The sequence below is a fragment of the Lethenteron reissneri genome, chromosome 43 (genome assembly GCF_015708825.2).
Source record: "Lethenteron reissneri isolate LAM-NWPU_2019-01 chromosome 43, ASM1570882v1, whole genome shotgun sequence".
In the NCBI taxonomy this organism is placed as follows: Eukaryota; Metazoa; Chordata; class Hyperoartia; order Petromyzontiformes; family Petromyzontidae; genus Lethenteron; species Lethenteron reissneri.
In genome coordinates this window covers 3,978,233-4,004,009 of record NC_083821.1, presented here as the reverse complement: position 1 = coordinate 4,004,009, position 25,777 = coordinate 3,978,233, and the positions used below count along the sequence as shown (strand labels likewise).

The window sequence follows — 25,777 nt, the reverse complement described above, 5'->3', positions numbered from 1 at the left end:
AAGGCCATGTGCTCTCGCCTAGGGGCGCGTCACTTAATTGTCTAGCGGTGATGCGCCGGAAATTATTCCCATTGCAGGTGCGCGGCGGAGGGATACTCAGCTATATATAATCATTGCGCACCGGGGACTACTTCTCTTCAACTTTTCCCTTAAGCTTGATCCCCGCTACACGTGCTCGTTTGAAAAAGAGTCCCTGCGGGGGTTCTTTTTTTAACACACGTGAATAAACACATAAAAACAAAAAAAATCACGAAATAACAGGAGAAAAAAAAGCTTTACAAATTCGAAACAGCAGTTTTGTCGCCACACCGCCGCGTTCGTTGCGACACCGCCCAGGGCCTACAGATCGACCGCGAGCCAGGGCAGCCACCGACCTTTCCTAGTTTCCCTGCGGGAATCTGCGCGTCTACCCCCGGCTGAACCAAGCGGCACCCACCACCCCGCCACGACCATGAATCCGAGCGGACCAAGTTATCCGATGGCGTCGCTGTACGTGGGCGACCTGCACCCCGACGTGACTGAGGCGATGCTCTATGAGAAGTTTTCTCCTGCCGGGCCCGTCCTATCCATCAGGGTCTGTCGGGACATGATAACCCGCCGTTCGCTCGGCTATGCCTACGTGAACTTCCAGCAGCCCGCAGACGGTACGTATCGATGACCTTGTCCGTTCTCTCCCCACGAATCGCTTCTTACCTTTTGTCGTAATAATGATCATCAACAACAGCAACGGTTGGCATCGATCAAATGTGTATGGTGTTGTGAGATAATGCTGACACTGTACAGCAAACCGGTTGTACGTGTTATTATGGTTGGCTTCAGCCTCGTGTTGTTACGGCACATTGGAGGTGTTTGTGTAACGTCCGAGACGTATCAAGCGGCGATGGGTACTATCTCGTTTTTTATTCAACTCAAACGGGGATAAAAACACATCACCCCCTCATGGTTGTGGGGGCAATCCGTAAACCAGTGCCCTATTCCTTGTGGTGATGATAGGGCATTGCCTAACCAGCTATCCCTGTGTTCTATAACCAAGGCTCGGCATCGAACGTAACAATACGAGCCCGTTTTGATCGAATTCTGTAAAAAAGGCTTTCAAGAGCCGCGTGGCAATTGGATACGAGACGGGGGTGGGTCTTTAATAGCTAACATCACGAAGAAGTCCCCTTTAAAGAGCCTCAGGTTGTCGGCCGTCGTTCTGTACAATATCCCTCTAGCGGCTGCGGCCCTAAACCAGTGTCTGATCCACTGCTTTCTAGTATTTTACCGGAGTATTCTCCACTTATTTCTCTAGCTGGGAGATTGGTTTATGTGGACACCCAACGGAAACGGGTCTTGGAGATCGTGCTAAGCCTTAAAATGGTTGGGGGTTCTGGGGTCAGGTGTTTCCTTGCAGCATCATGATGTCTCCTGAGGTTTAGGGCAGTCCCTAAACTCGTGTCTAGAACTGGTGTCACGGCTAGAACTGGATCCAAAGTGGAGTATATGTTTCCCTCCGGAAGCCTGTGTTGTGTAGGAGATTGTCTCTAATTCGTAACCCCAATTTAATCAGGGCTGGAAATAACCAGCTTCCCGATGCTGCTCAAGACTTCCTCGGGAATTATCTGATTTAAAATGTCAGGGTTATGGCCAATCCCATCTTCGAAACAACAGAAATGTTAGTGTTGGCTCCAAAATGCACATTTTAGCTGTTCCCAAACTTGAGCACGCTAAGTTGCAGTATTATCCATTGGACCAGCCGTCTCTCATTTCACAATTAGGGCAGTCCATGAGACTCATTCCGTAGTGGCCGTGCCAGGATTAGGGTTTTCTGCAGACCTCGAACACGATCAAGGTTTTGGCTGCACCGCAACGTATCCTATGCTGGTGTCAGAATTAGGCCCTGCGCGTCTGTTTACCAAGCTTTACAGTGTGTTGCGCGCTAGGCTATTCCTAGACATAACCCAGACCCAGTGGTCAGGGTCAAGGCAGACATCTACAGCTCGCCCCATACCCTAGCAACTAGAATGGTGGGTGACCGACCAAGAAGTTGGTTTCCCTGGCCAGTCAGATGGGGCCTTCTGGGTGCACAGCCCTGGGTAACGCGCACTCTCTGCGGAGTCTTGCCCCCAGCCAACAGCTCTCTCTCCCTAGGGCTGAACGATTTGGGGAAAATATCTAATTTTTCTGACAGATATTATGATTGCGATTAAATATTTTAAGTTAAGCTTCAGTTAAATATTCACTGTGTATTAGATTTAAAACATGTGATGGAGCATTCCCACATGATAGCATCAAAATATGAACTGCTCTATATATTCTAATGCAAGGATGAGAACTTAAAATATATGAATTGCTTCCAACATGTATTATTTAAATGTTTTAATTGAAATAGAACAATCAAACATAGAACAATTGTTAAGTTAAATGAATAAAGTTATAATAATGAAAAATAAAACGATTCCAATAAAGTAATACGACTTTTAAAATCGCAGCCTTTGCGTTTTGCTAATCGCATTGTTTCAAATTGCGATTTCGATTTGAAATCGATTAATCGTTCAGCCCCATCTCTCCCCGTTCCCAGTGCTGTGTGCGTGTCACTGCGTCTGCATGCGTCCTGGCCAATTGAGCCTGGCAGCTGCTGCGTTATTTGTTTTTATTGCTCCCGCTTAGGTTTTCTATTGAAGCCATTCTAACATACGGTCTGGAGTGGAGTGGTGGCTCAGCGGTTTGCGCACTGTGCTACGAAGCCCGGCGGCATGAGTTTGATTTCTGTCCACGACCGCCATTTAGTGGCAAGTGAAATATAAACCGGTTTCTCCCCCCCCCCTCCTCTAGCCCCACCCTTCACCAATCTGCACTGACTAGACTGGTGAAGTATGGTCAAACAACCATCATGACCGACATGATGTGGGAGAATACTTGAAGCAATGGATTGGCAAAGTGATGTGCATTTGTATTTCAGCATTCGGTGGAGCCGATGCTGCTTTGAGATCATTTGCAAACATCTCACAACTTTTGTTGTGAATTTAGCTTAATGTGCCTTGCTAATTTCACTGCCTCTAGAGCCGACTATCCGGGGTTAAGTGTTGGTATGCCCACCTTTTCCCAGACGCCTAGTCAGCGTGGAAGAGTAGACCAAATCTCTAGAGCTCCCTTTCGTGGATGCCCTTCTGCCTGCAGTGGCGTGATCAAGCAATTTCAGTGCTGCACCTTTACCCATGAGCTGGATGTTGCTGTTGCGAGACCAATTGACACCACCACTACTACTACATTTTCTACGATTGACATTTTAATACTCGGGTCTACTCGCCACACGGCTCTGAAGCAACGTGGCATTTTACCAGGGTGTGATCCAGGTGCATGGCCCCTGGATCAGTTCTCGGCTCGACACAGGCCGTGGTTACATAACCACATGACAAATCAGGACCAGTGCTGGCATGGAACATCACAACTTGCTTGAATTACCTCGTCGACTAAACAGACTGGACGTGTTTGGTTACAATGCGTGCCATCATCCGGTATCCACAGTGCTAAACCAAAACTGTTACGTTTGGTAACTATCCTTATAGGCCCTTAAGATCAGGGTACCATTACAGATGTTGCAACTGATTCCGACCGCACACCTTGCTAGCGTGTCTCCTGCCTATTTACCATGATTGCAAATTCAAAATTAAACCTGGGATGTCCACTCATCCAATCTCATCATCACTGTCTGATTGAGGATATCCCCCTGTTTGCCAGCCCTTTAGGTGCTACTCTTTGTAACCTGTTCTCCATCTTGCACATTTTGCCCTATAAATCGTAATAACCTCCTTTTGATGACATCTGCAACATTATTTCCATTTTATACTCTGTGAATTCTCAAAAGTTGCTTACCCTGTATCTCCATGAATCTTCTGGCATCCCCTGCACGCACTTGCATTTAAGTGCAGTAATTTATACTTGCTTAATTGAAAAACCTTAAATCTAGATAATCTTGCGTGTCAAAACGGTGTGATATTCAGAAGCGCATTGGTTAGCATTGTGCTAAATGTGAGGCAGACCTCGACTGAGACGGGGAGATGAAGAGAGAGAACGGAGACACAGAAACAGATGGAGACGTGGAGAGAGTAAGTGAGAGAGCGGTGGCGACATTGAGAAGAAAGACGGAGACATGGAGGAGAGTGAGAGATCAGAACAGAGAGGGGCGGATCAGAATCTTTATTTCGACTGCAGGAGGAATCCGATGAGCTATGAAACTCTTTTTCACAGATGTCCAGTATGGGCGGGTCGGAAAGTTGCAACGGCAAATAATGCAAAACACGATAGGAGTGCAAAATAGAGAAAATGGTAACCAAGTCACTAAATATTAATAAATACGTAATTATATTACTGTTGTCTGATTTATTAAGCTTGGGCAAGGCAGCAAAAACAACATTAAAACAGTGCCAGACCACACCAAGATAACACACGGCGGTCCCTCAATAAAATGGCACGTGAACATTGACCCGTCGTCGATACACGGACACGGAGGAGAGACAGAAGAGGGACAGAGACCCCGAGAAGAAAGTCACTGAGAGAGACACGGACGCATGTATCCACATGGAGACGTGTTGGCGTGGTGTTGCCGGAATGTTTTGCGTCCTTAACGCATGGGGCTTTTGACAGCGGCTGCCGACTATGTTGGTGTTGACTCGACTGACTTTATTGCTCACTCTGCATATGCAGCTGTTTCCACGGCTTGTGTCAGCCATTAAATAATGGGATGCAAAGTCGGTGTGTGCTATGTTCAACATTTCATTGTCCGTTATTTGTCCGATGTTTTGTTCTCGTTGCATTGCAGAGGCCAAATGTCATCGTTGCCTTTATGTTATAATTTTACCTGTGGCCAGATGTAAATAACAGATTTTTATTTTGATGTAGCGACCTGTAAGATGTTGCTCTGATGTTCATTGGGTGTTTTTTGATTCCGAGTTTAATGTTGGCGAGTAGTGTTGTGCGATCGTTTCGTCTTGGGAGCTGCCAGGTTCATGTACATGTCACGTCCCGTTTATGGTCCACTACAGTGTCGTTTTCTGGTGTCGATTGGCTCCACGGTGACATATCCGAATGTGCCAGTTGACGATTTTGCCAGTCGGTCCTCACTTGGTACGAACAACAACAATGTCACGATTAAAAACACGATGGAAGGGTAATGGTCAGGAGGTCGCGTGGCAGGAATGCAGATGGGGAGGACCGTGAAATTTGGGTCGGGCAGTGGCAAAGATAATCAGCGCCACAGTCTCATCAACCCAGGGTGAGGGGGGTGGAGTCAGTAGAAGGGCAGAGGGACTGCCATGCCCACAGCGCTCTTACCCCAGGTGGATTACAAAATAAACCTAGCTAAAATCAGCTTGAGCCAGGTAAAGTGCACCTTGAGGTCATGTGAAGTGTGGGATGCCCCGCTGGCAGTGGGTACACGACAGCTGGTAATGGGTTAAATGACTTCAGATGGCTGGCACGTGCGTACGCCACCTGTGCTCTCCCACAGTTTATCTTTTAGTACGCAGTTGCTGAGCACAGGCCCCAAAATGTCAAGTGATTGGCAACACAAACAGCACTATCCGTATGTATGTATGTTGCACTTTTGCACCGTACATAACCAGCTCTGCTAATCAGAGGTGTGCAGCGGGGGGACAACAAACTAAACACAAAGCTTGTTCAAAGTTGTAATAGAAAACACTTTACACGTTGCTATTATGCATTGCGCGAGGGTTTTAAGAAATTGTGGGAAACGAGACGATGGGAGGGGAATTCAAAAGTCGACAACTGGGAGAAAAGACTCAGAGAAAATGTTGTGGCCTACAGTTAAGGTAGTTAAAACACAATTGACGAAACGAAACACTGCCACCGAAAGGAAGATCTCGCTTGAAAAAGGAAACGGCTCGTGTAGGTATCTACGCAGCCTGTGTTATTCTACATGTTGAAGTTTTATTATTGAAAAAAACAAAGGATCATATTCACATTCATCAGCACCACTTTTGAAACGCGACTGCGACGTAAAGTAAATTGATAGGGCACGTTTTGCAGTGACGTCGCTAGAACACTGTGGCAGCCTGCCGTAGTTATTTTTATCGTTTTTTTTCCTTCTACTTTACGAAGCTTCTCGCGTATCGGACAACCAGGGACACTGGCTAGGTACGTGTGTATGAGATGAGTTGCTCCTGTGAGACTTGTTGAACACGTGCTGATGTCAACACAGTCCAGAATTGTCTGCTTAAATGATGCTGGATAATAATGGTTCAGAAGGCCAATAGTCTAATGGTCGAGAAAATATGAAACATGGATATGTAGCGACAAATGCAAGTTCGTTTATTTTGTTAACCACAGTGCCCTGTGAGAGATTTGAATGGCTACTTTGCCACGCAAACTTGATGCCATTTAGCATAATTGGCAACGGGCATAGATTGGTGGAGGGGTGGAAACTGTTGCAGATGGAGCCCAATCTATAGCATTTGGCAGTGCGTTGTAATATGATAAAAGCTGACGTGAAATAAAAGCAGGCACTTGGAAGTGTGCGTGTGTCTTTGCCCGTCTATGGTGTTATGGCGTCACCTGGTGTGAATATTCATTGTTTTTAAATGCATAAGTTATATATTTAAAAGGTGTGTTTGTACATGTCATGACATGTTTGCTTATGCATGCTATCGATCGACACCCTGAGCACCTGCGCAAACGAGACGCATTCTGTCTCAAAGGGAGTTTTTTTTGTTCGGACGAAATATTGTAATGAAAAAAATGTGGGTGCGGGTCGAACTTGTTGCTGTGCTGCACTGTGTTTTTGCCCCCATCTTTTACTTACCTTTTGTTTTTGTGTTTTTTTTGTCTCCCATCTGGTTTGAATTTAGACATGTGTTGTCTTCTCCCAGCCGAGCGGGCACTGGACACAATGAACTTTGACGTCATCAAGGGAAAGCCAATCCGCATCATGTGGTCCCAGCGTGACCCGTCCCTCCGCAAGTCGGGCGTCGGCAATGTGTTCATCAAGAATCTCGACAAATCCATCGACAACAAGGCCATGTATGACACCTTCTCCGCCTTTGGGAACATCCTGTCCTGCAAGGTAACCCGTCGCTCACGCGTAGCGCGGCACTGCATGCGCTCGCTCTCGTGGAGAGAGAGAATGGCTCCCGAGGTGCCAGGAGAAGGACAAACGGAGAAGGCAGGGAGACGTCCACGTGAAGAGGCCTGCGCCAACAATTGCCTCAAATCACCCACCCATGCCCACAAAGACAAAGATCCCCCGTATAGCCTGAACAGACTGGCGCAAGTGCTATTAGTGAACACCTGTGAAGGCCGGCTCGGCACACGAGGGGGTGGGTGGCCAGCACCACACCTGGCCGCCTTCATCTCCCCTGTGCCGATGTTTACACACCAAAACAGTCGACCTAGGGGGGAGGCCCATGACTGGTTCAGATAATCGTCACTACCGGTGTTGGCCGTGAGCGGTAATCGAACTTGGGTCGCCGGGTTGTAGCGCAGCGTAGTGCTAACCGCTACACTACCGCTCCTCACCCATCCACACTCACCCACCCACACTCACCCACCCACCACTCAAAATAGGAGAGAACGACTCAGGAGGCACCAGGAGGACAAACGGAGAAGGCAGGGAGGCAGGCATGTGACGAGCCTGTGCCAGCAATTGCCCAAGCTCTGCGATCCTATATATTCCAGTTATCAGCCTATTAATGAATTGACACGAGGGAGGAAACTGGAGGACCCGGAGAAAACCCACAGCTGTGAGGGTGGGGGGACACGCTCTCCTTTAGTTGGAACCGATGAGATCCAATTTTTTTCTGCACAGATGGAGGTGGTTGCTTTTTTTGTTTTGGGTTGAGGGGCGATGAGGGTATGCCACGTACTGTACCATTCCACACGTATGCCTAGACTTCCCATACCCCTCAGCCGCGCAGCTCAAGAAAGTGGTTGAGTTGACGACCCCTCAGAAACTGCGTAAAAATTGGCCGCGTTGTATGCGAAAGGTGTTCCCTAATAGAAGAACCGTGTTCTTGAGACGATGCGTCGTGTGAAAAATGGTTCAGCGAGGACTTCCTGTATTTAATAGAGGAAAGTTTTGCTGAGTTTAAGAAGCTTTTTTTCAGGAGAGCCCTGAAAAATAATTGTGCAATGCTTGGCCGATTCCACCGATGCATGTTTGGCTCGTGAAATGAAACTGGAGTATCTGGAGAAAGGCCCACCACCCATTCAACGGGATAACAATCAAGAGTTCCCTGATGTGTTTTTGAATTGTTCAGCATGATGTCTGACGTTTCGCGCCACGTTCTAGGAGCTTCTTGAGAAATTATTTTGAAAATGCATCAGAGCTATAGATCACAACCGTGAACTTACCGCAGTTGCATTGTTCATGGTGCCCCACAGATTCCAGAATCTATTGCTCCACTGCCATCTGGCTATATGACGGACCAATCTGTACAAGTACAGTAAAACCTTGGATTGCGAGCATAATTCGTTCCGGAAACGTGTTGTAATCCAAAGCACTCGTATATCAGTTGTGATCACGTGACGCTCGGCAGAAAAGCGTATACACGCACTACTCGTATTGCAAGACCTCGCTCGTTTATCAAATGAATATTTATAAAAAAAATTGCTCGTCTTGAAAAACACTCGCAGACCAAGTTACTCGCAATCCAAGGTTTTACTGTGTATGGTATTCCCAGACAGATTAGAATGAAGTTGTATTGGTTAATATCCAGTAAGTTCTGAATGGTTGTTGCTACAAGTTCATGACCTCTGGGTCGTGATTCTAACTTCCTCTATCATTTCCTGATGATGCTCGACGTAGTTTCAAACAAAGCATCGTCTGTCTAATAGCTTAGTTTGGTTGAGTGGTTCTTCACCTTGCATGCGAGCGGAAAACCATACTAAGCGACTCGTTGAACGTTGGCACACGCGGCAATTCAATTCGTTTGGCCGTGAGGGTTCTGAAAAAACACGAATTTTGGTCTGATCGTGAACGTAGCCGAGCAACCCATAATTTAATCGAATCGTGAACATTTGGTCCCTTCCTGCAGGTCGTGTGTGACGAGAACGGTTCCCGGGGCTACGGCTTCGTTCACTTTGAGACGCAGGAGGCGGCCGACCGTGCCATCGAGAAGATGAACGGCATGCTGCTCAACGACCGCAAAGTGTGAGTTTGCGCGAGTGTGTGTGGGGGGGGTGGAAGTTGGCACAGGTGGTGCATCAGCCAGTCATCTCGGTCATCTCAGTCAGTCGACCCGTGGCACCTGGGTCTGCCCCGTGACCTCCTGCCAGCGGGCGTTCGACACTTCACGTGGCCTCAAGGTGCACATGGCCTCAAGGTGCACATGGCCTCAAGGTGCACATGGCCTCAAGTTGCACATGGCCTGGCACAAGCGTTTTGGTGACGTCACCGGCACTTAGTGGCGAATGGCGGTTGTTGGGGTGGTGGTGCAGTGGTTGGCGCCGCTGAGCTACAAACCCGGCGACCAGAGTTTGATTTCCCACTCGCGGATGATGCCAGTGACGATTACCTGAACTGTTCCTGGGCCTCCCCTAGGTCGACCCGGCCTCAAATGAGTACTCTGTGTGATGTGTAAGCGTCAGCATTGGAGGTGACCAAAGACGGCCGGGCCTGGCGCTGGCCACCCACCCCCTCGTGTGCTGTGCCGCCTTTGTTGGTGCTACTCGCCAACAGCACTTGCCACAACAGATTGCGAAGGCTATACGGGGGATCTTTATCTTTCTGCATGAATGTGCATGCCAGGTCACTGTGGCGTCTGGCTCCTTGCAATCCGTGCCGCCGCCTGAGTTATAACTGTGTCATAACAGTCGGAATGCGACAAGCGTGGCATCTACGGGAGACCCCGTTTCCAGCATTAAGATATTGAATGATGGAAAAGGCTTTCCGCTGGCATAAATACAGTAGGTGTGAAGATGTTTGGACACCAAAGGGCCACCTATTTCAAGGTGTCAAGCCTGCATTAAATTCACATAGATGTGGTAAAAAACATGCAAACATACGCTTTGATAATGTATAGCACTGTACTTGAAACAGATTCGCCGACACCAGAGACATCCTCTCTTTATGGCCGTGTCTCACCAGTGCTCTGGAGTAAAGGCTGCCAAAATGTGAACGGTCCTCGGTGTGAGATGGATAATGTAAACGGAAATGAGACGGGTGGTACGAATGGGATGGTGCGAAATGAGATGGACAATGCTAAGAATGTTACCAATCAGACTCAGAAGGGATCTACTATATTCTTGGTTCTTTCGGTAAAGTCACGTAGAAGGGAAATAATAAAATAATAAAAATATTAAACAATACAATTCTCACGACGTTTCGACTGCAACACAAGCAATCATCATCAGGTGTGAAATCCACGCCAAGAAAATTTAGCTGTGGATTTCGTGCAGTCGAAACATCGTGAATTTTATTTTATATCTTTATTATTTCCCTTCTACGTGACTTTACCGAAAGAACGAATAATATGAATCCCTGCAGTCACGAAAGCTTTAAACGGGGGGATCTACTGTTGAATCAAACTGTGTCCGCGGCCGAGTCTCCGCGCGGTTTTGCACGATGACCAAACGCCCTTCATGCGCTCGCGGTTGCAGGTTCGTCGGGCGCTTCAAGTCACGCAAGGAGCGCGAGCAGGAGATGGGCGCGAGGGCCAAGGAGTTCACCAACGTCTACATCAAGAACTTTGGCGACGACATGGACGAGGACAAGCTCCGAGAGTTCTTTGGCAAGTTCGGTGAGTTTGCGGCGACTGCCCGTCTTAATGCCGATTTTGGCTGGCGGTCTGCGGTGAACTCCGTTTTTTCTATTTCGCCCCTCCCCTCCACCGAGATTGGTGGTGCCGTAATCCGTGACGCGCTGCCAAATCCCTTCCTGTGACCTCGTGCTGTTGGGTAGGGGGGGGCGCGAGTAGTTGCTTTTGTAGAGGCGCTAGGTGCAGTTGGACAAAAGATAGCAAGCGGATGCTTTTAATGACTGGTTTCGTGCTGCGTTAATAGATATCGTTCAACGCTGCTGCCTGAATATAACGCGGAATTTTGCTGTGTTTATTGTGACTGATGTATTTTGGAACTTCTTTCGCACCCTACGTAGCCAAACCACGCTCTTCGGAGGTGCGGGCAGTGGTGCTCGAATCGGAAAACCTCAACACGCGTGTCATTAACGGCGTCGTAGAAAGAGGAAAATACACACTTGACATGAAAATCAAAGGCCCTTCCCTCAATGATTAAGAAGGACCATTGTCTGAAACGTTGCCTAATATATATTTATTTCATTTTTGGGCAGTGTTAATTAATGTGGTGTTTTAATTTCAAATATAATATATCGTCCTCGTGAAAATGTATATTGCACAAGTATCTGAGTGCATAGTTTTAGTCTATACCCACCTGCCGTACCACCTAAGTAACGTTTGCCACGTGATGGTCAATCCGATATTTTTAATTCTCAGAGCTGGAATAATGTAACCAATTTAAGTGTAGAAAAACATTTTTTTTTGGAATTTGAGCCCGAGAGCCTGCCTACTTTGTGACCCTAACGGCCGTGTTTCTGTCTCGCAGGGAAGGCTCTGAGCGTTTGCGTGATGTCCGACGAGTGCGGAAAATCCCGCGGATTTGGCTTTGTGAGCTTCGAGCGACACGAAGACGCGCAGCGGGTGCGATGTTTATCCTCCCCCCCCCCCCCCCCACCCCTAACGCATTAAAACAGCCATCTTGGCTCCGGCTTGCCCTGCCACGTGTGTATGTGTCCGAGCGGTAGTGTAGCGGTTAGCGTGCTGCACTATGAACCTGGCGACCCGGGATTGATTCCCGCTCACGGCCAAGACCAGTGACGATTATCTGAACCGGTCCCGGGCCTCCCCTAGGTCGACTCAACCTCAAATGAGTACCTAGTGCGATGTGTAAACACCGTCACTAGGGAGACAAAGGCGGCCGGGTGTGGTGTTGGTCACTCACCCCCTCGTGTGCCGTGCCGGCCTTCATAAGTGCTCGCTATAACAGCACTTGCTCCTACAGTCTGTTAAGGCTAAATGGGGGATCTTTGTCTCGTTTTGAGCGGTGGTGTAGTGGTTTGCGCTGCGTTGCGCTACGAACCCGTCGACCAGAGTTCGATTCACTCTCACGGCCACCTGAACCGTTCCTGGGCCTCCCCTAGGTCGACTCGGCCGCAAATGAGTACCTGGGGCGATCTGTAAACATTTCCACTCGGGAGACAAAGGCGGCCAGGCGTGGTGCTGGCCACCCACCCTCGTGCGCCGTACTTGCCTTCATCGGTGCTACTTGCAAACAACACTTGCCCTCACAGTCTGTTAAAGCTAGACATGGGGGATCTTTGTCTTGACTTCTAAAGCTGTGTGGGTTGCGGTCGTGTTGTCGTTCACGCACTGCGCAAAGAACCCGGAGGCCCGAGTTGGATTCTTGATCGTGTATAACATCCGAGACAAATATCCAAGCTGATCCTGGGCACACCCGAGGTTGAAGAATGGTAATCCTAAGCCGAATTCGATTTAAAACCTAATTTAATTTGCCAGTTTGCTTTGTGCAGTCGCTCGTTACTCTGCTAACGGTGTGTCTATTTTTTACATGTATGAAGGCGGTGAATGAGATGAACGGTAAAGAGCTGAACGGGAGAACCGTCTTCGTGGGACGGGCGCAGAAAAAGGGCGAACGCCAGGCTGAGCTGAAGCGCAAATTTGAGATGCTGAAGCAGGAGAGGATTAGCAGATACCAGGTGAGTTCCCCCACCCTGCCCCTCCAGGCACGAGGGCAGAGCTGAGCCAACTGTGGGGGGGGGGGGGGGTACCCCTTGTTGAGTTGTGTTTCAACCAAGAGTAACCCCAGTAGTAGTAGGTTTTTACCCTTTCAACTGGTACAAAAACTGACACCTTTATACAAGGCTTCATGTTTGCAATAACCACAACACAAGCAGTCAAAATGCAAACAAAAAGAAACAACTCTGATGATAATGATATGCACTGTCCTTGAAGTTGATTGGTCCACACCCGAGACAGCTTTTCTTAGAGCCTAGTCTCCATTGGTGTTGGACCAGATGACGCAAAAAGGCGTACGCCTCTAAGAAAAGCTGTCTCGGGTGTGGACCAATCAACTTCAACGACAGTGCATATCATTATCATCATCAGAGTTGTTTCTTTTTGTTTGCATTTTGACTGCTTGTATTGTGGTTATTGCAAACATGAAGCCTTGTATAAAGGTGTCAGTTTTTGTACCAGTTGAAAGGGTAAAAACCTACTATATTTTGCCATTGCTAAAGGAGATGTCTGACAAGAGTAACCCCCTTAAATGTCTCAATGATCATCGGTATTTGAACCAATTGCCCATTTTGTGAGGTATCCTAACTAGCCAATAACTGCAAGCGGATAAAAAAAAATAATTCAACGGGCGGCACTGCATGCGTGACGAAATTTGTGCGTGCTCGCCAGTTGCTCTTGGAAAAACCCCACATTGTTTACAATCGGTGAGTTTAGAAAGGTCTTTTAAATTGTTATAGGTTGCCACATGGATAAAAATATTTTCGTAGGTATTTTATATTGCCAGATTCGTACATGATTATTTACCAATGACTCATGTACGATGTCATTTCACACATTTACAAATTATTCGCGTTCGCCCTGGGACATTGCCACGTACCCCCAGAGGTTCGCGTATCCCCTGGTTGAGAACCACTGCTCTAACCAATGCATCGTCGCCCTGCCGGACGCGGTTGGAGTTGCACTTTCCATGCAATGCGATGAATTGTCATCATTTGAGGTGGTGGGGGGAGGTTTTGAATATAGCGCCTAATGGCTGCTGGCAGTCATTTACACCATTTATAGCCACAATGTATAAATATCGATTCCCTGATCCATGCACAATTGTGCACGTGTTGCTCACGTAGTCATTTAAATAGGTGCGTCATTATAAGCTTTAATACAGTGGTTCGCACGTGCACATATTAGCGCGTTTCGAGGAAACGCGGTCGCGACGATAATTGACGGCGACTCTTTGGCTTCGTCAGGGCGTCAACCTGTACGTGAAGAACTTGGACGACAACATCGACGATGAACAACTGCGCAAGGAGTTTGCTCCCTACGGCACCATCACGAGCACCAAGGTGAGCTGCTTTTCCCCCCACCGCACTTCCTGCGGACTTGCCCGAATGCACAGGGTGGTGGCGGGGATGTGTGAAGGGTGGGGGAAACAGCTCCTGTACCACCTAGTAGCTTGGACACATCAAATCTAAAAATAAATCAAATAAATGAAGTGCAATGCACATTAATTGCTTGGCGATATTCGAATTTTTATAAAATTATTGTTCGATACGGTCTAGAATCGCAAGTTTTTTTAATTCTGTCATGTTCAAAATGACTTGCTGTAACTCGGGTCGGTTTTGCAACAGAGAGGCGACAGTGTTTCACGCTGCTCGACAGGTCTTCATCTTAACTCTTAGTTCAGTATAAAGGACGCGACTACTCGCGTCACTTAAACGATATTAACTCGCTCTCGCCCCCGCTCCGCCGCAGGTGATGTCGGAGGAGGGTCGCAGCAAGGGCTTCGGCTTCGTGTGCTTCTCCTCGCCAGAGGAGGCCACCAAGGCCGTGACGGAGATGAACGGCCGCATCGTAGGCTCCAAGCCGCTGTACGTGGCGCTGGCGCAGCGCAAGGAGGAGCGCAAGGCCCACTTGACGTCGCAGTACATGCAGAGGATCGCCGGCATGCGCGCACTGCCCCCCAACACCGTCATCAGCCAGTACCAGCCGGCTGCTCCCAGCGGCTACTTCGTGCCGGCCATGCCCCAGGTGACACAGCTCACCGAGCAATGCAGTTTTGTCCGTTTTTTTGTTGAAGGATGCCAGCGTTTGTGCCGCTAAATATGTGCAGGGACCTCCCCCCCTCCCACCTCCCACTTCCCCAAGGTAGCAGTAGTAAAAACGAAAGATACATTTATAAAATCTATTGCTGGATCAAGGCCTTCCCCGCACGCCGTGTTTGTCACGGGAAATGTCTTCACCATGCTTAACCCTGCTGGTCAGTACGGGGCTGTGGGGGGGGAGTAGGTAGGTAGAAGTTGGATTATTGCTGCTACTTTTTTTTTTCTGTGACCAGGAATCGAACTCTGGTAGCCAGGTTAAGTGTGGTTTTGCTAATCACTACCCCGGGAGCGATGTGGAACTCTAAATATAGAACACTTTTCGGTGCAAGGATTGGCGGGTCATGCAGAGATTTGCGGGACTAAAAGCTCTCGTAGAAATTATAAGCAATCTCCCAGGGTAGTGACGACGAGCAATGATTTCATCAGGGAGACTTGGGGTGGTGTTAAACGGTCTTATTATATTTGTATGTACTTCACCTACAACGTTATGATTTATAATTACGGTAGATAGCCTCGTGTTAGTGTTATGATATAATGATGTTTTATAGGTTGCTTACGAGTTGCGTTGGTGATATTGTTGCAGCAGTGGTCTAGGAATTCAAATAGTTGCGTTTATAATTTAAGTTGTGTGTTTTATTGTTAATTGGCTCAGCTGAGTGGGTGACCACCATACGCGGTCAGCAAAATTTAAATGTCAAACTGCACTTCTATGCTTCCACCGTCTATACACGTTGCCTTCACCGACCCGCGCTGAGCAGCTTGGTGAAGTATGGTCAAACGTCCGCTGCACCAGCGGGCCTCACCCACGGCGAGTTCTTTTACGTCGGTGATGAGCTCTGCGATGCTGTGAAACTTTGCACGCCTGGCGTGACCGTTGCGAGAAGACTTTTTTTTTTCAGCTGTGTCACTCGTAAGTTGTTGAGGGAGATTGTGGCGTTGTTGCCTAGGCGCAGACTCGCACGGCGTACTACGCGCCCAACCAGATGACGCAGATTCGGCCCCAGCAGCGCTGGCCCACACAGCAGGTCCGTCCGCAGGGTAAGAAAAAGAAGCCTTGCCTTCCCCAAGGCTCCACCACGCATGCGCACGAGGGGATGAATTAAACTTCACTTTGGAAAGCTCGCGGGTGGCGGGTGAGGGACGGGGAAGGGAGGGTGGGTTTTGGGGGGGCTCCTGGTTCTGTCCCAATGGCATGAGTTTTATCGCCACTGCGATTTGTTAACGTGAGACTTGCGCTAGGAGGCGTCTGAAACCGCAAGGCGTGGGGTCTGTCAGTCCATCACCTGCTGCAGAGTGGAATTGGGCTTTCTTGCACACGTTCATCGTGAACCCAATTTCAGTCTCTTTCGCACTGATCGCAGAGGCTCTGAATTCATCGCGTGCTTTAGCGTTTGTGTTTGCCCGTGGTTCGGCTGCAGAGCAGTTGAGGTTGCGGTCCGACGATGCTTTGGCATCATCGCGTGTTAGCACCGGTGCTTGCAAGCAGCGCGTGCGCGTGTCTGCAGGCGGCACCTGTGTTCGTTCCGCTGAATGGCGAAGCCGTTGTTGTCTTGTTCCGGTCGGCAGCCTCGTTGCGTGTGGCGGGCTTCGCTGCTAGGCGAACGTTGTCTCTTAACGTTTTCCCCTTCCCTGCAATAGTGCATGCAGATGTAAGGCAGTCCGTAACCTTGCGCAAACCTCCAAACTATCAAGAATAGCATGGACAGAACAAAAAAAAATTAGAGCATACACTTAAAACATACACATATTTAACAGGACCATGATTAGAGCAATCTCCCCTTGCGGAGACGAACTAACCGCGGTGCATATTGTGGTCCCTGTTGCTGGCGGAGGGCAGGTGGCTACCAGGGCATGCAGGGAGGCATGATGAGGCAGTCGGGCACAAGGCAGCAGCAGCAACAGCAGCAGCCCCCCATCCGGACGATGTCGCCCATCACCAACACGCAGATTGTACGATCCATCCCCGGTGGACATCGCGTCGGTGAGAGCTGCCCTCGCGATTCTCTAAAGCAGGGGGTTGGGGGGGGGGGGGAACTCATGGCGCACGGGCCAGACAACGCCCGGGACTCATTTCATACGGGGACGGGGGCTCCGCATCGTCATTTCCTACGGCTCTGAGCCAGACGTCGCCCGCAACTCTTTTGATACCCGCCCATGGCGACGCAAGGCCTACCACTTTGAAACGGCCCACCAATGATATTAACCCGTCGCTGCAAGCGTCTTAGCTGCATAAATTGGAAACTGGTGGGAGGCGGGGGTAGGGGAGATTTTTGACCTGGAAAAGACACACTTTCTCATTGGCATGCTTCTTCACTCTTGGCACTGCGAGCACCTCTTGCAGTAACAGAAGTCACCCAAGGTGTGTGTTTGTATGTAATGTGTCTTGGGGAACAGTGGTGCAGTGGTTGGCGTGCGCTGCGTTTACAAACCCGACCGCCCGAGTTCCGTTCCCGCTCACGGCCAACGCCAGACTATTATCTGAACCGGTTCCGGGCCTCCCTTAGCTCGACCCGGCCTCAATGAGTACCTGGTGCGATGTGTAAACATCGCCAATGGGGAGACAAAGGCGGCTGGGCATGGCGCTGGCCATCTTCCACTTGGTGTGCTGTGCCGGCCTCCGTAGGTGCTCGCTAACAGCACTTTCCCCAAGTCTCTCCAGGTTATACGGGGATCTTTGTCTTTGTTGATGTGCAGTCCTATTGGGCCCTCGGTAAGAAAAAGGTCTCCCACCCCTTCTCAAAGCGAAGTATTTAAACTTTTTTTTTACCAGGTAAATCCCACTGAGCTATATACCACTTTTCAGAAGTGACTTTGCCACAAATTATATCTCAACAAAGTGGCTTATGTGGAAATTGATTGCAGCCAAATACTCCAAACGCATGTTGATTCTATATGTGGAGGGAAAAACCAGAGCACCCGGAGAAACATCCACACGACCACGGGGAGAACATGCAAACTCCAAATATACAGGCGTCAGGGTTGGGATGGAACTGCACGACCTCCTGTATACCAGGCGAGGTAATTAACATCTCGCCACCATGGCGCCTCAACAGCGGCGAGATGGCGAGTCCAGCGGTGTCTGTGCCACGTCCGTCATATTGCTCTCGGGAGTGCATGACAGATGTCCGGTTCTTTTCACCGCCCTTTGCCTCCGCAAAGAGTGCACAGAAGCACTCTGGCCAGTGCCGGCTTCATGCCTCTCTCCGCCATGGTAGTTGTGCGAATCCTCTGTAGGAATATGTTTGGCGTGTTCGCTGGGTAGGTTGGTCGATATCGGCATGGCTGCCAGTAGTCCAAATCTTCTCTCTGGCTGTCCCATTGCTCTCCCAAGCCCGGTGTTCAAGAGGGCATGGCAGTTGGCACTTAGCAGCACAACCATTATAACTTTGACCCATGTTTGCATTCTGTCCTTTTTTTGATTAGGTTGTTTTTCAGTATTGTCCACTTCACTTTTGGAGTCTGGATTTATTTGTTTTTCCCATATCGTTACGCTTTTTTACTATTATTCTGCGCATTACAATATTCTGTTGGATTGAAATACACAATTGCAATACGTTCCCGTTCTTTACACTGGTTAGTTAAGGTTTCAAATTAGCTTGGTTATTCAAAAACCATCTCCACTGCAGTCCTGACACAGACTCGAGCTTTGCTCAATTTGGCGGATGATGTAAAGTTGAATATAATTTGAAAACGGGGTGCGAGTCTTGGGCGAACGTTTGTGCAGTTGGCGTGACGGCGACTGGTAGAATTGGGTTTGTGCTTTGTGTGCGGACACTCGAAGCAGTGCACTGAACCACCCTGGGGATTTTTTCAAAGTGAAGTTTGATTCATACCTCGATCTGCAACGAGCGAAAGACACGAGTGCCTTTTTCACATCCCGTGTTTAACTTTGTTCGTGCGTTTTTGGTTTTTTTTCATTTCCATCTCGTTGCAATCTTCTCGCGCATCACCGTCCTTGGCCGCAAGTGCGAGCGCCTTTCTCTTGCGGCGCTTTGTGTTTTTCCTGCAGCTGCGACGCAGACGCTGGGACCCCGAGCGATGCCTGGCATGGGACCGCGGAATGTGGGTGCCTACAAGTACGGCCAGCCGATGCGCAACCCGATTCATGGCCATATGCAGCAGGTGAGTGCCATTCAAGTCCTCGTGACGCTTTGTTAGTGCAGGCTGCGTGGCCCTGTAGATGCAGGCTGCGTGGCCCTGTAGATGCAGGCTGCGTGGCCCTGTAGATGCAGGCTGCGTGGCCCTGTAGATGCAGGCTGCGTGGCCCTGTAGATGCAGGCTGCGTGGGTCCGTAGATGCAGGCCGCGTGGGTCCGTAATATTAATTTGGTGAGCCACGTTCATGTTTGTATGTTACGTATATGTACAATTTATAGTATTCGCTTGTATCTGTACATTGAAGTCGACTGACTTGAACGGAATTCGGCCCTGGAAGTGGATCGTCCACGTGCAGCATGAACCTATTCACTTGACGTAACGCGCACAACACTGGCGCTGAAAAGCACAACTGTCCACACGATAATTGAAGCATTGAAGGTGAAGCCTTAAATGTGTCTGCCGGGAGAGGGTGTAGGGGTTAAAAATGACCATGTCGCCATCTGATGCCATGCAGCCGCCTGGCCACACTCACGTCCCCTTCACCAGGGAAAAATAAATGGCCGTCATTGTTGGGTGACCGGACGATAGCTCGCTTAGGCAGACGCGCGCGTTCGGCTTGTACCGTGAAACGATTTTAAAGTCTGCGACTATTCGCCCCCCCCCCCTTGCCCCTTTTGCACTTTTCACATCGTACCGAAATGACACACGGCGGGTGCAACCTGATAACGCGTCGGGGGAGGCGGTCTTGCGCAACGAGCCAACGCCCGACACTGTGGACTTCTTCGGTAGCTTTTCCGCCGCCCGTGGCTTTACACGCGTTGCCGGAGACGTGACCCGCTCGCTGCCCCTTGTCTGTCGATTCGTGTCCAGATGCACCAGGCCGTCCACGTGCATGGGCAGGAGCCGCTGACTCCATCGATGCTGGCGTCTGCCCCTCTCCAGGAGCAGAAGCAGATGTTGGGTGAGTGGGCCATGCGTTAGCACCCCCCACCCCTCTGCACGGTTAACGCTCGCACGCTCTTGCACACTACGGGTGCAGGCGCGCGTACAGGAGGATTCTCGTGATAGGATCCGGGGGCGAGCAACTCGAAGGGGTCTGGAATCGATACGGAGGAAGAAAGTGTTTTTTGTTGTGGATGTGATCGCCGGGGAAGGGAGCAAGACGTTGCGACGGGTGGGGGATCACGTGTGGGGACGGGTGGGAGAGGGGAGGGCAGAGGACCGACACGGGCATTGGAGTGGCATTCACAGGTCGGCAACCGGGGGAAGACCACGCAAGTCAGACGGGTGGTGCAGTGTATACCCGAACCTCGCAGGTCGAATGTAACATTTGCAGCGGTTATGGAATGTGGCATCGGGGAGGAGGGTGATTTGGTGGGATCGATGCAACAGCTGCTATGAACTTTTAATATGAATTTTCTTTGAGCACCCGAAATAATTTATAATTTAGTCAACAGAGCAGCAGGAAATACACTGTGCATTGTACACTAATTGTACAATTGCACAGTAATTGTATATTTTTTACTAGTATTGGGCATACATCGCGTGCCACAGTTTTCCTTATGACGTTGAACCTTGTTTTGCTGCCTTGACCAATTTTGGGAATTGGTGTAATAATGCAATTTGAACTTGTATACTTTATCAATTTCACATTTTATTTTAAGCGATTTACTGACCTTTCCCATACTTTTCACTTCTATCTGTGTTTTAGTATTATTGTAACTTTCTGAGACCTTCATAGCTCATTGGATTTCTCCAGGATAAATAAATATTCTGATTCTGAACCAGTGGACTGATCCGGTCAGAATCTTGCTCTCGACTTAACAGAATGTTTTTTTTTTTAAATATCTGCGAGTCGTCGTAGTACTAGTAGTTAGCGTGCTGACCTTGCCTGTAAGTAGGGGTGGGGGTGGGCGGACAGTGGGAGGGGGTGTCCGGTAACTGAGGAGGTGGCACATGGAGCCCTGAGCGAGCATATGGATGGGATCGCAAATTGGGCGGTGGTGGTGGGGGGGACCTTGACGTGACGGCGCTTACTCCATCAGCGATCAGAGTTTAATGTCGGCTTTGATGCGAGTGCCTAAGGAACACTGAGCCCCACCGGTGAAAGGGGGAGAAGGAGAGACTGTGGTTGCGTCTTTATCGTCGCCCGTAAGCGTTTTTTTTTGTGTTTTTTTTTTTTTGGGGGGTGGGGGGAGGGGATGGGTGGGGGGATTTTCACAATTGCAGGATTTATGAGTTTGGTTTAGCCGCTGCGGTTATAGGGACGTTAGATTTATTATTCTATTTTAACGCGCGGGGGTTATAGAGCGGCTGGATTTATCGCTTGGCTTGGCTCGCGAGGAGCTTGAAATATTGGCTGGACCGTTTTAGCACGCGGGGTCTCTGCGTGCAGCGTTAAGATTTATTTAGCGGTTGTATTCGAAAGACGTTGTTCTCTTGTGGCCAGGAGAGAGCAGTGTTGCACCTTTACACAATCCAGTGAGCCTTACCACCATCCGTATAAATAGCTCTGTACTGTACGCAGTTACTAGGCATGTGACGATTTGTGAATTGTAACTTTTTGGGGCGTCACGATTACGTTAAAGAATCAATTATTTGTGCTGCCATTGCTGTATTTCTAGTAACTTCCGGGGGTCATGTGAACCAATTACCACATGCTTAATTGGAAGTAGTCTATTTAATAAAACGCAGTATGTGATGCATGTATTGTGGCCTGGATAGTAACCTGTGCTAAATTAGCTGCTGTTGCGTTGTCACATTCTTTAAACTGGCAGTTTTGCGTAAGTCATGAAGTCCATTCTGCACCCTTGACTGATGACTATAACCATCCCAACTCTTGAGCAGGTGCACCTGCGATTGGCATCTCTTTTAAACAGGCAATGGTCTTACTCTTACAAGGGAGGGAGGGGATGTGGTGGCACGATGGTTGGTACACTGCGCTACAAACCCAGCTTAACCACGGTTGATCACTTAATATTTGCTATCGTCGTTTAAAAGTTTTGAGTGGACATTTTGCGCATTGGTCACACCTAATCTGGAATGTTTTTTTGACTAAAATGTTTTCTCTCTTCCCCCCTGACCCCCCCTCGCCGGTTTCGCTTTCGTCCGCGCGCATTGCGCGTTTCAGGCGAGCGTCTCTTCCCGCTGATACAAGGCATGCATCTGTCGCTGGCGGGGAAGATCACCGGCATGCTGCTGGAAATCGACAACTCGGAGCTGCTCCACATGCTCGAGTCGCCCGAGTCCCTGCGCTCCAAGGTGAGCGGCTGCGGAGGGCTCGCGCGAAATAAATAAATTTCCAAATCATCGTGGGACACGTCGCTCCAAGGGATGACGGGACCAATGGTGGAGGATAATAACGCAGTGTGCTGGCCAGCGTTGGATTCGCGGCCGAGAAGACGTCGACCGTGGAGTGGCAGCGGTGAAATCGTTTGGCGTGGATTGATACAGCGCAGGATCGTATGGGTGGGCGGTGGGGCGGGGGCGGAGAAGCTTTCATCCAGTGGTGGATTGAGCGTGCCTCATGGGGACGACGATGAATTCCCCCCCCCCCCCCCCCACCGTGCACCGTTTTGAGGCCGCACAACATCTCTTGAGTGTTAAAGGGCTTTTCCCGTCTTTTAAATCCTCTGTTTGCGTCGTTATTTTTATAGCCGATTTTTTTTTTCAGAATTGTGTCTGACCTCGTGGTGCCCTGACTGGTGTTGTCCCCCCCCCCCCCCCACCCCGGCGTCCAGGTGGAGGAGGCTGTGGCGGTGCTGCAAGCCCACCAGGCTAAAGAGGTGGCTCAGAAGACGGGGGCCGTGCCGGTGCAGTAATTTTCCAAGCGCCACAACACCCTCTTCCCATCGAGAGAGAGAGTAAGTGCCGCTCACTGTGTTGGGCCTGTGTCAAGCGTCGTGGTGACTGCATGTGTGTACATCGGTGACAATTGGTCGTATCTCAACATCAACCTCTTGTGGCCATGTTTATTTTGTTTAACCAGCTGAGAGTTCCAAAAGGTGAGGGATAAAGGTCTTCATATCAGGTGGCTAGCGCTTACACAGGGTTCAGCCTCATCGAACGCCTGTTCTCACCGGCTTGCGATCATTCACACATGGCCCAGACGGTAAAAGCACCCAAAACCAGACACGGCGAGAGAGAGAGGGCATGGTTACCAAAATAGCCAGGGCATAATGGTCGATCGATCGAACCCGTGCAATTTAATTTATTTAGAAAAGTTGCACAGAACGAGAGGGCGCGGATGTCTCCACCGTGTTAGAACAACGCAATTGGTGAACCTGTTCGTTCCAACTATCTGAAGCGATCATTTTATCTATTTTGAGTCATCATTACTGGACTCAGAATCGCTTGAGTGCCATGCCTTTTTGACCGTCGGTTTTCTAACGTTGTGATGTTTTATTTGGCAGACCCTCCATGGTGGTTCAAGATGGCTGGACACATTTAGACTGGAGTCACTAAAAAAATGCACAAAAATAGCATATCGAAGTGAAAAAGAAAAACACAAAAAACGTAAAATAAAATCCCAAAAAAATAGCAAAATTACAAAACTAATGGTTTGAAATGTGTTAAGATGTGGTTTTCCAAACTTCCAGTTCTTGGGGCTACTGTTGTCCGCCTTACAGAGTTTTACCATACTTGTGCGTTTAAATACACATTGAAGAGGTTAAATCTGCACATGTCTGACGATTGGCAAAAAAACGCCGTGACGCAGGGGAGCGCAGATTCTGAAAGTAACATCCCCTCCATATGCGTGTTTTATCCGAGACGCCCGTGCGGCCGAGATAACGTTGGAGACTTCCAATTCAAATAAAAATCCTTCACCTCTTGTTTGAATCGGCGCTCTTCCGCGTCACGTGGGGACGCACGCGGAGACCTCTTTGGCGATTTGAATCGGTGCTCGGGTCACACGCACGCGCGTGTACAAAAGACAACGCAAAGGTGTACACACATGAATCGTGCCCTCTGTGTCATCGGGGACATTGTGTGTAAAACATAAATCCGCACGAGGTCTATCTTTGCACGAATCGCTGTCGGCATTGAATCAGCGTTCGACTTCCCATCGGTCGTATTTGACCGGAGCAGGGTTTTGTAAATGGTGCCTGGGGCGGACAGTGGTGGTGGTCGTAAGGACACTGGAGGTTTGGAAAAAAAACGCACGGTTTGTGTTTGGTCAGGTGAGGTTTTCATCTGATAGGTTTTGAGGGACTGCGTTTTTGGTTGTCTTGCCTTGTGGTTGGTGGGGCTGACGACTGTCGGCAGTGGCGGATTGCGAACGGGACAAGACGGAAGGTGTTTCGGTTTTGAGTTTGTTTTAAAAAATTGTAACTTTGCAATTCAAGTAAGAGCACACAAAGGGAATAAACAAGTTGAAGGGGGAAAACAAATAAAAAACAAGAAAAATAGTTCAGTACAAATGTCTGGACGTTTGCCTTTTTTTTTTGCTTGAGTTAAATAAAAAAACTGCTGTTTCACCCCTGATGTCTGTGTGACTACGTTTATTTGTCGTTGCGGTTCTTGCAGAGGATCAAGTATAACCCGTAAAAACTAAGTTTTTCACTATAAATCCTTTATATGCGTGGTGGCTAGAGTCCTCTGGCTTGAGATGGCTGCCACCTATGGGTCAGATGATTGCATGGCAGCATTAAGCAATTGGTAATTAAATATTATATTTTTGTCCTAAAAAGTGTAAAAAATTTCACGAACATTAATTGTCACGCACAACCAGTCTGTGTGGAAAATGTCAGCTCGATTGGATCACTGGAAGTGGGTTAAAAAACGACCGAAAGATTTGCACGGTCCTAAGCAAGCAAGTGAACTTAATATAAAGGATTTAAAAAGATTTGGCAGCCGCATCTACTCATGAAATGTCAATCGTATTTTCCAACTGCACACCCCCCCCCCCACCCTCTCTTAGTTCCCGTTGTTTGGTTGTGAAATTCCTTCGTGCATTAGCTCTGCCCGTCCACAGTGGGGGAACACGATAATGATTGCATTGATGATGCATTATGAATCGATCTTTCAGTACAAAGTCGTGATGTTATTGGGGACTTTCTGCCTTCAAAATAATCATGGCGCGCCGTCCGGTTTGAGTGGAGTATTTGGCATCAATATCGCCGAGTGGAGGTTTGCGCGTTTTTTTTCTCGTGGCCTTTGGATCCAATCTACAGACCTGCAGCCCGAACGGCATGCCAGTGGAACGCTTGCGCAAGACCAAATCGCTCTGCGTGCGTCCAATCTCCATGGGGTGGCGGGTTTGAGCCTGGTTCGTACTTGCAAGACAGACGACCGCCAGGGCTTACCGGGTATTACAAGCATGTGCTTTTTGTGTTCTCTTGGTTGTCTTTCCCCGATTGGCACGGGTTGGCTACGGTGCGAAAGAAGTTCAACATAACGTACATGTGGCTGCAAGGTGGTCGTGAGATGCTCGTTCTCCATCCTGTCGTGTGCCCTGCGAGGTTTCTCCGGTTTCCTCCCACAGGACCTCAATGGTTTTGGCTACGCGTCTCGGTGTCAACAGGACCTTGCTTAACAAGAGTCATGGCAATTTGGCGTTCTCAGTAACTTCCAACTTGTAGTGCACGCACTGTATTCGCTCGCTTTTGAAGAGCGAGAACAAAGTATGAATAACCCGTCCCTGAGCTCTGCAGTCCTCTATACATGAAGGTGTTAATACTGGTAGGAACCTCCTGGTTACACCAGCCCACAGGGGATTATTGTGTCTGTCCGTCCGTCGTGCATCCAAGAAGGGGAGGGTGGGGAGGTGCTGGGTGGGGAGGGGCTGGGTGTGGTGGGGGGTGGGGGGTGGGAGGGG

At 49.1% G+C, this 25,777-nt stretch overlaps 1 protein-coding gene across 5 annotated transcripts; it reads left to right on the top strand.

Moving 5' to 3' along the window:
• The first annotated feature begins 117 nt into the window (after positions 1-117).
• Positions 118-24,437, top strand: LOC133353398 (polyadenylate-binding protein 1-like). Of its 5 annotated transcripts, none has more exons than XM_061569641.1 (15): positions 118-644; positions 6,846-7,060; positions 9,030-9,145; positions 10,594-10,724; positions 11,554-11,648; positions 12,587-12,724; positions 14,009-14,104; positions 14,514-14,789; positions 15,811-15,901; positions 16,701-16,844; positions 18,873-18,985; positions 19,831-19,921; positions 22,091-22,221; positions 22,701-22,823; positions 23,373-24,437. In XM_061569641.1, the coding sequence occupies exons 1-14, from the start codon at positions 452-454 to the stop codon at positions 22,779-22,781; spliced, it is 1,911 nt and encodes a 636-aa protein (XP_061425625.1). In that variant the 5' UTR covers positions 118-451; the 3' UTR covers positions 22,782-22,823; positions 23,373-24,437. The 5 variants fall into 5 exon arrangements, with proteins under 5 accessions (XP_061425625.1, XP_061425624.1, XP_061425628.1 ...); XM_061569640.1 differs by having other exon boundaries at positions 10,594-10,733; positions 15,817-15,901; XM_061569639.1 differs by having other exon boundaries at positions 119-644; positions 10,594-10,733.
• The last annotated feature ends 1,340 nt before the right edge of the window (positions 24,438-25,777 follow it).

Bases quoted from the DNA above. Each gene is read 5' to 3' on its own strand.
- LOC133353398 (XM_061569639.1), top strand. From the start codon at position 452: ATGAATCCGAGCGGACCAAGTTATCCGATGGCGTCGCTGTACGTGGGC. The intron at 7,061-9,029 runs GTAACCCGTCGC...CCCTTCCTGCAG, and splicing joins GGAACATCCTGTCCTGCAAG to GTCGTGTGTGACGAGAACGG. The intron at 10,734-11,553 runs GTGAGTTTGCGG...TCTGTCTCGCAG, and splicing joins AGAGTTCTTTGGCAAGTTCG to GGAAGGCTCTGAGCGTTTGC.